The sequence below is a fragment of the Apostichopus japonicus genome, chromosome 18 (assembly GCF_037975245.1).
Source record: "Apostichopus japonicus isolate 1M-3 chromosome 18, ASM3797524v1, whole genome shotgun sequence".
In the NCBI taxonomy this organism is placed as follows: Eukaryota; Metazoa; Echinodermata; class Holothuroidea; order Aspidochirotida; family Stichopodidae; genus Apostichopus; species Apostichopus japonicus.
This window is the reverse complement of record NC_092578.1, coordinates 3,035,416-3,048,186: the sequence shown is the minus strand read 5'-3', so window position 1 is coordinate 3,048,186 and position 12,771 is coordinate 3,035,416. Positions and strand designations below refer to the sequence as shown.

At 38.1% G+C, this 12,771-nt stretch overlaps 1 protein-coding gene across 1 annotated transcript in view; it reads right to left on the bottom strand.

Annotated features, from left to right (window-relative positions):
* LOC139958766 (uncharacterized) overlaps positions 1-12,771 on the bottom strand; it is an 89,684-nt gene that overhangs the window by 72,498 nt on the left and 4,415 nt on the right. The window contains 5 exon segments of the mRNA XM_071956096.1: positions 2,753-7,951; positions 9,167-9,334; positions 10,987-11,046; positions 11,729-11,947; positions 12,377-12,415. Coding sequence (XP_071812197.1) covers positions 2,753-7,951; positions 9,167-9,334; positions 10,987-11,046; positions 11,729-11,947; positions 12,377-12,415 — 5,685 coding nt within the window.

The following is a 12,771-nucleotide window of genomic DNA, read 5'->3' as shown; positions in this document are numbered from 1 at the left end:
GTAAGAAATGTTGTCAGTTTGCTTGGAGGTGCTTCTTCTTCTACAGCAGCTACATCAAAAATACGGTGGCAGTTGTATAATTTACTAAGTTTCCATTAAGGAAACAGGTACAGCATTAACTGTCATATTACTAATTATTGAGCTACAACACAATGAGACACAATATAGTAATCTATAGAACTTATTAGAACTCTTATTCTTCTCCATCTGTGTGGTATATTCCTCCTTAATCGCACTTTTTTCTTTTCTTTTTTGTCCGTCCCCTCACACACCCTCCTCTTCAACCAAACTTCATTACTTCAAGCAAATATCATATGGTCAAATATACTCATCAGTTAAACTGACAGAGTAAAACGATAAAATTAAATTATATGTTTCTTTTCAGATAAATTATTCATCTATGGGTATGTTTTTTATAAGTAAACTCTGTAGGTATACAAAAATAAATATATTCTTTTGTCTCTATTTTTCTTTAGATGCAATATAGGTATTGCTGAACATTTGCACAAAATTTGTGGTGCATCGAAATTGTACTCGAAAGTAATTTCATGCACTGAAAGTAGGTGATGTAGGTTTTACTGTTGTTTACCAAAATGCAAAGTGCAATGATAAAAATAATAGTAATAAAGATATCAATAATAATATTAATATTAATCTTCCAAAGAGTTGTTTTATAGACTACCATTTTGGTAAGTTGGCAAACTAAAATAGTATCATATCTTAGCAATGGCTGACAGATTGAAACAAAAAGGCGTCTCTATATTTTGTACAGCTACTGTAAAGTGCATATAAAAATGAATCTAACACAGCATAGTAAAAATCCAGGTTCACAGAAGAAAAAGAAAGAAAAAAAACCCAGTTTTAGCACCAACATCAAAAAGGAAAAGTGGTAGTGTCCCCCAATTTTTTTTTTTTTTGGCATTCATCAGCTAAAAAGCAGCACTGACAGACAGCTTAACACACACACGGTGTGACAGCTCTTCAACAAATACTGACAAAATATGTGTTTATAGCAGGCCCTGGTTCAAAGGACGCTGTGCTGACATAATACGTAAATTTGCAGTAGGCACTTTTTGTAGCTCTCAGAATAAAGGACATTCAGATCAAACAAATTGGTCTAGAACAGAGGCCCATCTTTGCTTTCTTTCACACAAAGTTGTTGGTTATGTTTATGTAGGTTTTCTTTTATTAGTTCATCACTTTGCTGTCTTTCATAACACTCAAAGCTACTTTTTCCAAAAGGATGAAAAGAAGTATCGACAATGCTGACTTCCCAAGAATGCTTAAAACTAGAAGATATCAACTTAAACTGTAGAGTATGGAAGCAACACATCTTGACAGCTGCATTCAAATTGATTGCAAAAACACGTTTGTTTGTTTGTATTTTTAAAGTGGGTAAAAATAATAAAAACTAGAATCCACTGTAACCAACTTTTATGGAAAGAGGGAACTTTTAGATGAGGGAAAAGTATTAAAATCCCACTGAAACCAACTTTTATGGAAAGAAACAAAGTGTGCAGAAATTTGCTAACGTACGAGCAATTTTGCTGAAAACTGTTGAACGGTTGACTCGTGCAAATGAAAAGATGATTTGAAACAAGAAACATTGGTGAGAAATGGTTACAATTTTTTGGTGAAAACCCTGTGCTAAGTGATATTGACTTACAATATTGTATATGTATGCAGGATATATAGTACCTGGTCATTTTAATACTCAAAACACTTTGGTAAACTATATACTCTACTCTGTCATCATCAAAGGAAGGAATTACTTCACCAGGAAGGAAAGGTTACTAAAAATTTGTTTTAATAAGTTTGCATGTTCCCAGAAAAATTAAAGGTTGAATTTGAGACTAAGTGGATTTCCAACTTTGCCACTGTACAGTGTATTTGAATGACTCGTAAACAAAAATAAGCCTCTTTTTAGGTGTATACACTGTGCAACCCCAATGAAACTCAACTCTACATGGAATGACAGCAGGATTTGGAATGAACATTCGGTGAAGCAAATTGTGACATTTTCTGACATACGACCACACAGATAACGCCAAATTCATTTCTGTGAAATTTATACGTTTTCATATGATGTTCGCAATGGTATGTGGGGTGATAACATGCATGAACTGTTTACAGAGTTGTTATTACTGTACATACTGCTGGTGAGCGTAAAACAAATAAGCTTAATTAACGCTACATTTCAGATTACACAGCAAATTTTCAGACTTTGCAGAACAAGCGCTAATGAAATTTTACTTCTTGCTACAGCTTGCTTACATGCACAGAGAGGCAACAATGTAACACATAGATCAGCAGATGGGATATGGACAGAAAAATTATATTTTTTTTACAGACAGACAATGCAACCACCTTGCAAAACCAGAAACCTTGTACTTCATAAAGACCAATGCTTGCTGGTTTGAGTTTAGGTGGCATTGCACGTGCCAACTCTTGGCATTATCCATCATACTTGAAAGAGACTTATTTCATCAATAATTTTACGGCACTTTTCTTTAAGGCCACAAAAAAACAAAACAAAATGGAGAAATGAAAGACCTGTTCGCTTTAGAGTAACCCCCATTTGAAGACAAAGTGATAAGGCAGTCGGTGGAAGACTAAAGCAAGAGACAAAGCTGTGGGCAATGTAGCAGAAGACAGACGAGCAAACAAAGACAGAGCCGTGACACCACAAGGATTTAAAAGATGAAGATGAAAGGGGCTGGCAAAAAAAACTTTAGTAGGAACTCCACTGCACCTGTACATTGTGCTGGCTCTTCAAGACGGAAATGTCCGACAGGTGGCTCTCGTTCATTCGAGCCTCACGTAGGGCAAACTCTTGGTGAAGGTCTCGTCTCAACCTGGCGATGGCTTCGGCGTGCCGTTTTTCAATCTCGGATCTGAGATTCTCCAGATGAGATGTCCGACCCTGGATGACGTCATCCTGGACCTTGGACAGTTGTTCCGAGTATTGCTTCTCCAGTAACATCTCCTGGTGTCGGAGTTTAAGCTGATGTTCTCGGTAGCCGACCTCCCATCTCCTCAGGAGTAGGTCCTTCTGTTTCAACTCGTTCTGTAGCTGACATTTTTCTTTCAAGAGATGGTTTTCTCTCTGCGTTAATTGCACTTCTAGGTCGTGAAGATCGCCTTCCATGTTCCTCTTTTGTTTGGAGAGTTCCTGCTCTAGGCGATCTTTCTCCAAAAGTAGTTCTTCTAATCGTTGTTTATCGCTGAGTTGTCGCTGAAGTTCTTCCCTCTCAGTGACCAACCTTCTGTGAATTTCATCCTGCTCGGCTACCTTTTCCAAGAGTAGATCCTTCTCTTTTCTAAGCATTTCCTCCCTAGCGACACTTTCATCCAGACGGCCTGCTAGATCGACTCCATTTCCAGCGAGGTCTTCTTCATCCAATGCACCATCGAACCCACTAGACGAGACATCTGGGGAATTCACAAACCTACTCTTGATATCTTGCAGTTCCTGAAGGAGTTCCTCGTTCTCGTCTGCCAGCCGAGAGCTAGCTTCCTGTAAGACACTTATCTGCAGATTTTTCTCTGTCAGTATCTCCTTCTCTCGTTGCTCCTTTTGGTCCAGGAGTTCGTTCAGTCTTTGGACCTCATCGCCTGCATTCTCTCCTTTTCCATCTTTGCTAGAGCTCATCTCTCCCTCCAAAGCCTCTTTGAAAAGATTCTGTTCCTTTGAAATTACTTCCTTCGTTTCCTCCAACTCTTCTTTCAAGCTCTGTATCTCACTGGTCAGGATTTGCTTGTCCTCTTTATTGGCAGTTGATCTATTTCCGCTATCCATCAATTGGTTCTCAAGTTCATCTCTCTGCAGATGTAAAGATTCATTGCTCACTAATGCCTCCTCTAAGCGCTCCTTTGTTTCGGCCAACTCTTTTTGCAGGAGCAGACTTTCCTTCTCTCTTTCATTCAAAACTTCCTTCAAGCCAGTTGCTTCCCGCATCAATTGTTCTTGTTCTAAACGAGCATCGTTCCTCTCCCCGGTTACCGTTTCGGCATGTTCCTCCATCTTGGATAACTCTTCTTCCTTAAATTTTGATTCTTCCTTTAACTGTTCCACCTCTAACCACAATTTTTCAAACTCTTTATCAACATCGCTAGCAGAAGGTTCTTCTGGAAGAGTTAGCATCGTTGTCTCGCCACTGACCTGCACTGCTGATAAGACTTCTTCTTGAGCATGAGGAGGCTGAGCAACATCCTCCTCCTCCTCCTCCTCCTTCTTCCTATTATCTTCTTCAATTGATGTGTCAACTTCATCAGCAGGACCACTGACCTCTTCTTTCATCATCTTGTCACTGTTTTCTTCAAACATTTTCCTCTGAGCGTTCATCTGAGCCTCCAACACGATCCTCATGCTTTGTGATTCTCTCAATGCAGCCTCGGTCTCCACCAGTCTACGATCATACTCTTTCTTCTCCCTGATACTCTCTTTCTCAATGTACTCCAGTTTCTCTTTTAACATCTCAACTTCATCCCAAGTATCTGATTTCCTTGTATGGTCTTCTCCATCTTTCTTAGTGTCTTCATCAGTCTCCTCAACATCTCCATCCTCTTCTCTCTTGTCTTCTACTCCAGTCTCTATTGAATCATGGTAATCTTCAATACTCCCTATCATACCCTCTACATCTGTCTCACTAAAGGTCTTCTGTATTATTGCTTCAATTTTATCTTTCTCACTCTCAAATTCCTGTTCTAAGATTCTATTTCTTTCAAGATAAGAATCCCTCTCTCTTTCAACTTTAGCTAAAGCATCCTCCAAGGAATGCTCGTCTTCTAACTTTTGCTCGAGACCTTTCACTCTCTCGAGCAATTGTTTTCTCTCTTCCTCAAGTTTCGACAGCCCATCCAGCCTATCCTCCAATCCAGTCATTTCTACCCTGACTACACAAATTTCGTTTTTCCTTTCAGCAAGAGCTGCTTCTAATCTCCTAGCAGATTCCTGAAGATCACACTCTCTAGTTCTACCCTCTTCACTCATCACCTTCATTTCCTCGATAACATTTTCCAACTTTTGAATTTCACTGCCTCTTCCTTCAGATTCATCCCTCCTATTATTTTTTTGATTTTCTTTATCACCAATCAAATCTTTCAGAGTTTTTACTTCACACTGAAGGTCTTCTATGGTTTGTTTTAATCTTTCTTTGTCATTGCTTTCACACCCCTCCCTGTCTCTGCTCTCACCCCCCTCCATGCCATCCATATTAATACCATCTTCTTCAACTGCTCCTTTACCAACTACCTCTGGTTCATCCTCTTCTCTAAGTGACCCATTCTTCATTTCATTTATTTCAGTTTCTAAGACAAGATTTCTGTCATTTATTTCTTGTAGTTTTAAATCTTTTCCTGTGATATCATCTTTCAATCTCTTAACTTCCTCACTCAAATAATCAACTTTCTCTTCACTTTGCTGTTTTTCTCTTTGGAGTATTTCCACACAACCAGCTTCATTTGCTAATATCTTATTCCTCTCTTCCAGTTCATCAATAGTTCCCTTCAAATTGTCTAATTTTATGTTAAACTCATGGTCCTTTTCATCCAAATCTTTTGCCAAATTTTCCTTTTCTTCTAACAGACCTACATTTTCTCTTTGCAAACTCAACAGTTCCTTTTGCAAAGCATCAATTTTGCATTCTATTTGAGCTAATTCATTACCCTGACTCCTAAATTCCTCTAACTCTTCTTGTGATACCCTCAGCTGTTCTGTTAGAGTACTAACCATATGCTGATGGCTCTGCAACTCATCTTGCATGACTTCCAGTCTATCTGAATCACTTCCATCCTCTTTGTTAACCTGATCCTCCAGTTCATGCAACTTGCACCTTAACACCTCCAACTCCTCCTCCAATATTTCAACTTTACCAGCTTTGCCCTGTAGCCTAGCCAGCTCTGAGAGTGTCTCAGCTAATTCTCCTATCTTCGGTGAAGTTTCTGAGGATTCCTTCTCTCTTGCTTCTTCCAGCTCTTTCTTCATCCTGTCAATCTCTCCCTCAGATGTTTCTTTCTCCATCAGCAGTTCTAACATTTTCCCTTCAAATTCTTTTTCTTGGGATTCCAATCGATGCTGTAATTCTTCTTTGTCAGTTAACAGCTGATTTCTGTGTTTTGTAATTGCCTCAAGTATCTCTTTTGTCTTAATGGTGTCCTTGATCATTTCCAGCTGTGGTTGCATCTCATCCAACTGCTCCACAAAGCCTTGCTTCTCACTTTCAGTTGCAGCCAGCTTGGCAGCATGTATTTCTTTCAACTGCTCCAGCTTCTGCTCTAGTTTCTTTTTGTCTGCATAGGCATCTTCCAGCAACTTCCTCAAAGATTCCACTTCCCTTTTTACTTCCTCATCTTCTTCCTGTGATGTGGAAAAGAAGCCTAACTCTTTTGGTGAGAAAGGTAATTCCACTAGAGTTTCCTTCTCTGACATGACTTGTAAAAGTTCTTCCTCAAGAACTTCTTTTTCGTGATTGGTACTGTCTACTTGAGTGAGAAGAGCATCCCTTGCTTCTGACAGTTCCTGAACTTCAGCTCTCAGACGACTCAGATCTGCACGACCCTCTTGTTCACCCCCTCCGAAAGGACCGGGAGATGCTTCCAGCCACTTGGCGTTCTCTTTTTCTAACTTTTCTTCAAATTCCTTCTCATATTGCATCTGAATCTCACTTTTCACTTTTTGCAGCTCAGTGACAAATTCATGTTGTTTAGTGACAGTGATGTTTTCTAACTTCTGCTCAAACTGAGTCTCTAGTTCACGTTTCTCTTTCTTCAATGCTTCCTGATGTTCAATATGTAATTCTCTTCTCACTTGCTGCAACATGCCTTCATGAGCAAAGTTCAAGTCATCGATTCTGTCTTCGTATTCGCTCCGGAGTTCTTCTTCGATCTCGTTTCTCAGGGCATCTTCATCGACGGTCGCTGCTTCTTTACCCTCCTTGACTTGCTCCAGCTCTTTCTGTAAGTGAGAATACTCTGTGGAGAGGTCATTAATCTGTGACTGATATGTAGAAACTTGTTCTTCCTTATCAGAAGCAACTATGTTCAATTGGTCTTGAAGGTTGATTCTTACCTGGTTCAGTTCTTGGATCTCTTCATCTTTCCTCTGTATCTCTGCTGCCAGAATACCAATTTCTTTGGTGAGATTGCCCCTAAGACTGGATGAGTTGAGTGCGTTCTCTGCCAACTCCTCCACTGCCTCCCCAACTTTCTTCTTCTCCTCTTCAAGGTCAGTCAGACTGGTATTCAGCTCGTCCTGTGTCGATTCCAGTTCCTTCTTAAGCTCATCAATATGCTCCCCTGTCCTCTTTTGGGCTTGTTCCGCCACAAACTCAATCTCATTTGCATGACTAGCTTTCAAATCATCAAGCTGTTTCTGATAAGCGGCAGACACATTTGACAGTTTTTGATTGAGGTTGTCAACGTTTCCCCTTGCAGTCATGATGGCTTCATCTTTAGCCTTCAGTTTCTCATTAGCTTCTTTTAATTGATTCTCTAATTCAGTCCTCATCAGATTACTGTCACTACTGGCAGCTGCAATCCTCTCCATTTCATCGTACCTCTGTTTCCACAGGTCCACCTCCTGTCTTCGTTTCTCCTCTAGTTGCTGTTTCATCATGACGATTTGACTACCGTAGCTCTCATCCAACTCTGCCTGTAAATTCATCAGAGTTTGGTCCTTGGTCATAGGAGAGTCTTCTCCAGTGGTTTCTCTCAGCTTTTGTTGGAGGGCTGAAATCTCTCCCATATTCTTTCTTTTGAGTTCCTCCCTGTCCTCGGACAGTTCTATCAACTCCTGAGCTTTCTGAGCGTAGCGCTCAGCCAGCTGCTGCATGGTGGCGTCCTTGTCAGCGACGTTCTGCTGTAATGCTGTCACCTGATTTTGGGCCATGCTCAACTCGTCCGCCAAACTGCTCATTTGCTCGCCACTCTGGTTACGCAACGCCTCCCCAGTCTGTAGGATACAAATAAGAGAATGCAGGTTTTACAAAGTATGCTCATAATGAAAACACCCACATCTGATATTACACGGGCTTGGACAAGGAAAGGATTTCACACAAAGCTTTTTATTCTATGGTTTGGTTTTCAAAAGATAACCAAAAATGTTGAACATTTCTGTTGGAGCAAGATATCCTACTTTTGTCAATAAAATCATATTTTTACAATTTCAAAGGATCTGATATACACAGTTGTTTGTGAATTTAGGTCATAAAAGGCTTTAAATATTCTTACTCTTACACAAAGACTCTTGACATGGATTTTGTGTTTACAGTACAAGTCCAAGTAGCACCTTGTGTGCAACTTTATTGATAATATGATACCTTCTGTACTAAATGAAATTTGTTACTTGTCAAGTAAAATACCAATATATACTTTTTTTCGCTTTTCTACTTTAATGTTCTGTGCATGCGGAGGCAAATCAGAGTATTATAATTCTCACCACCTTGATGACAAAGTGGCATAAATAATCCCTTTAAACAATTCCAACATTCCTGCTGTACAAAGCATTGCAGAAGAAAGGCACCTTCTTCATTTCCTGTAGATATGCCTTATCTTGTTAGACCAACAATCTGCATTGCTTTGACACTGTATTACAGCTAATATTTATACCAATTAAGAAGCCCCAACTTACACCAAGGTGAACAGGATTACATTCTATGTCCATCCATTTGATCGCTTTCTTTATCAAATGTATACTGGTGTTATGGATTACCTTAAACTTTTCAAAAACATTTGAACAATCTTTGCCTGATGTCAGCAGAGACCGTACAATCTTCAGAGACTGATTGAAATAAGGTTACCCTGGAGCATAATGTGGTTAAATATATAGGATTTGAGCTGCTGTATGTCATAAATGAGTACAAGAACGTCCAAGTTAAACCAAGATTCTGGTACAATGAGGGGAAATACTTTATCTTTCTATCTAGGCACTTTAAAAGGAACGCTAAAATAAAGGTGTCCAGTAACTAAATGCTCTTAAGCATTTTTTTATTGCAACAAGTTGTGTTATTTATAGCATCACACAAAGCCAACTCATACGTAGGGAACTTTCAACAAAATTAAACTGCAGAAATGTTAAAGAAGGCTGAGCTAATAAGACACATCACTAGTTATCTCTTGAAGATATAAAGTCTCTGCAAAAAAACCTGATGGTTTTGTTGTGACTTACTTCCTTAAGTTGGTCTTGGAGTGTCTGGATATACTGGCTGAGTTGGTTTGTCTGGGCTGTAGCTTCTGCTTGTACCGCATCACGACTCTGAACCACGGTTTGCATATTCACTGTCAGCTGTTGGATGACTTGATCTCGTTGTAAGAGAGCTTGTTGGAATTCTTGAATCTGTGGAGACAAAATGGAAATAGGTTATTACAAAAAGAACATTTAGATGAAAGATGTTTTATGGAAACAAGATACAGGCACTGATGGAAATTTCAATGTCCAATTTAAGGACTCATTGTATACCATTTGATGAATCATAACAATGTGAATGTTAATGAATGATATATGCAAAAGAAAGAGCAACCACTCAGAAAACAAAATTTATGTACTGTATTTTCCTGTCACACTTCAAGGTACTTCTACCTACAGTGAGAGCAGTATGAATATCTTATTTCTATTACTGTATATTAAGGTTCTGAATTGTTTATCTTGTCAGGACTATAAGAGTGCTTTGAAGCATTATGGTGCGAGAGGACAGTGCATAGTGGTACTAACATTAGAAATACGTCACAACTGGCTGCATACAGATTAGGCAGGGCGAGGTCAAGGTACCTTAATTATAATGTCTCTTACATTGAGACAATGTTTATTCTACTCCTAAATCAAATGTGCAGCCAATATATATTCAATAGAGGAGGTTCTATAACCCAATTATCCTTCCTTGTTTAATATTTGTTTTTTAAAGCTTCATTTAAAACCTTTTCTTTTTTACATCTGCTTGGGATAGCATTCCACCATGCAGATAAAGCATTATTGGCAAATGTTTCATCCCATTTACTTCCTATAGTCACAAGTTTTATTACCTGCCAACTAAATACCAAAATCTAATGTGATAAAGTTATCGATTTATTTTCCTTGAAGACTGTAACCAAGAAAATTCTTAGAAACTTTGATTGACTTGGATAATTAGAAAAGCAGACACAGCAACAATTATTAGTGTCAAAAGGTTGACAGATGGTTTCCTCAAATTCCTGCCTTTTCTGCCATTAATGGGTTTTTGTGCAAGTTGCACTTTGTAATAGAAGATAATTGATATCACAGCAGTATGATACAGAAAAGCTACATCTACTGTAGTTATGAATATCCATTTATAAAATACCTTTATAAAATACCTTTATAAAATACCATTTATAAAATAATCCATTTATAAAAATCCATTTATAAAATAAGTCAGTACTATACCAAATATTTTACAACACACAGTATAGCATTATATTTAGTAAACTTGCTGAACGATACCCAACCATCACAAATACTGATTTCAAATAATCCCAAATTTATTTCATTCTTCTTTTTCCCTTCTCCTATACAAACCTGCTCTGATCTACGTAGCCTATATCAACTGGTAACATTTTTCCACTAGGCCACCAACCACCATCGTATGGGGGTATCACTTTCTGAATCTTATTGCAAAGTCTACAACAAGTTATGTAGCTTGAATGTTCATTACTCCATTCCATGTTATAGTTAATTTTTTAGTGATAGTTTTCTAACACCATGCTTTTGTTTACATAACCCACTACAAGCACTGCATGTAAGTATCCTTTGCAACTTTCTATACAGTATGTCAAAGACTTGTGTGGTCTTTCAGTGAGGTTGCCTGCTTCCATATCAGGCCTTTTGATGTGCATCAGAGCGTAATATTAAACTTTATAATAACTTGACTAGTGGTGTTCATATGGGATTTTCTAGATTTGTTTCATCTGTCAAAGTTGAACTTTCACAAATGTATCATCCACATTACTTAAAATATGATTACATGAAAATCTTACCTTGATGTTATATTGTTCTAAGGCAGCCCTGAGTTCAGCTTCTTGTCCTGAAACATTTCCCTGTGGTCAAAGATAAAACAGCTTGATTTAATTTCCAATTATACAGTAAACACTTTTTAAACACATTAAAGGGGACCACAAAAAGAAAAGTAAAATACATCATCTTTATATTTGTGAAGAACTTCTGCTAATTTCCTACAATTCAAACTGCTTTACAAAGCTTTCTAACTTGAAGAAAGTTAGGAATCATGCCCTTCTCAAACCTCAAAACCAAAAAATAAGCTTCGGTGGAGTTACCCAGTTTGTTATGACTGGAAAATGTTAAGCAAATTTGAAAAAGAACAAAGAAACTTCTTACCAGCATGACATTAAAACAGGTCTGTGACCTCAGGATTACAAGGTCTGTGACCTCAGGATTACAAGCCCTGTTCTCAGACCAATTGAATTTTCCAGCCCTTGGTGGTAGAAATCCTTTCCCCTACCACATTTTGGGATCAATATATGAATGAAATTGTGGTGTGATCCCTGTTTTACATGGTATGGATGGTACTGTGGCTTCTGGATGGCACCCCTAGCAAAGACTATGTATAGGGATCCCCATGGGCAACTAAGGTCTGGATAGCTCAGTTGGTACAGTATGCACAGGGTTTGGAATCACAGACGTCTCTGGTTCAAGTCCCATTCTAGCCAAATATTTCTTTGCTTTTTTCAAACTGAACTTATAAATGAGGTTGTCTCTCACCGATGGTTCTTGATTCTTGTTGATGTTTTCGCTGGTGGTAGTACCTTCGTTGTCAGTGTTGTTATTTACTGTTGCCCTCATTTGCGTTAATTCATTCTGCAACAGATCCAGCGCTGTCTGTTTACCCAAGAGGGATTCCTCCAACTGATGAATTCTGCTCCTAGATTCGGCAAGTTCCACCCGCGCCACCTCGGCATCTAACTGACTGGTGTCAGAATCCTGGAGAGAGACAAAAATCAAAAGTAAGTTTTAGTCCAAAAGGTTACACTCATTTGTTATTATAATTTATGAATTAAGAAATTATCATCACCTACAGCCCCTCCAAAAAAATATATATATATATACCTTAAAGTCTTACTGAAATCACTTCTATAAACATGTAATGACATTTAAAAATAGGATAAGTATTACAATATTGAATACAGAATTCAAGAAGTCTGTAGAGCAATATTTGTTCATCTTTTAACTGTTACAGTTACTTAAATTTCTGAAGTCCTGAGACACCGCTGCATTTACATATTTCAACTTCTCCAAAATATTCCCATCAATATTTCTGGAGGAAATATACCCTTTGGTAAAACTTCACCACATTGCTGTTTTCTAAACTTAACAATATATCTTGATATTTAAGATGGGTCACAATCTCACCTGGCATAGATCATCTGTTCCAATTGACCGTTGATCAATCTATGACCAAAGAGAAAAAAGAAAGGTAACAATGCTTCAAAGTGAAAATGGTAGAAACTATCTGATCATACACAGTGGCTCAATTAATCTTAATACGGTCTACAGCACTGACTTCACTGTATAATGTAATTTGAAATGTTCATGAACTGATATCAATTGTGTACATACAGTAAAGCTATGTACAGCAACAGCATATACTGTAACATAGGTAAGTTTTACTAACAATCAAACATCACTACAAAATGTTTAAACAGCAAACCGTTGCTCCAATTACAAGACGTACACATACAGATCCTACTTCACAACCTTTGACCTTCCATCAATATTTTATAAATATTTTACTTCCCTAAAATGTC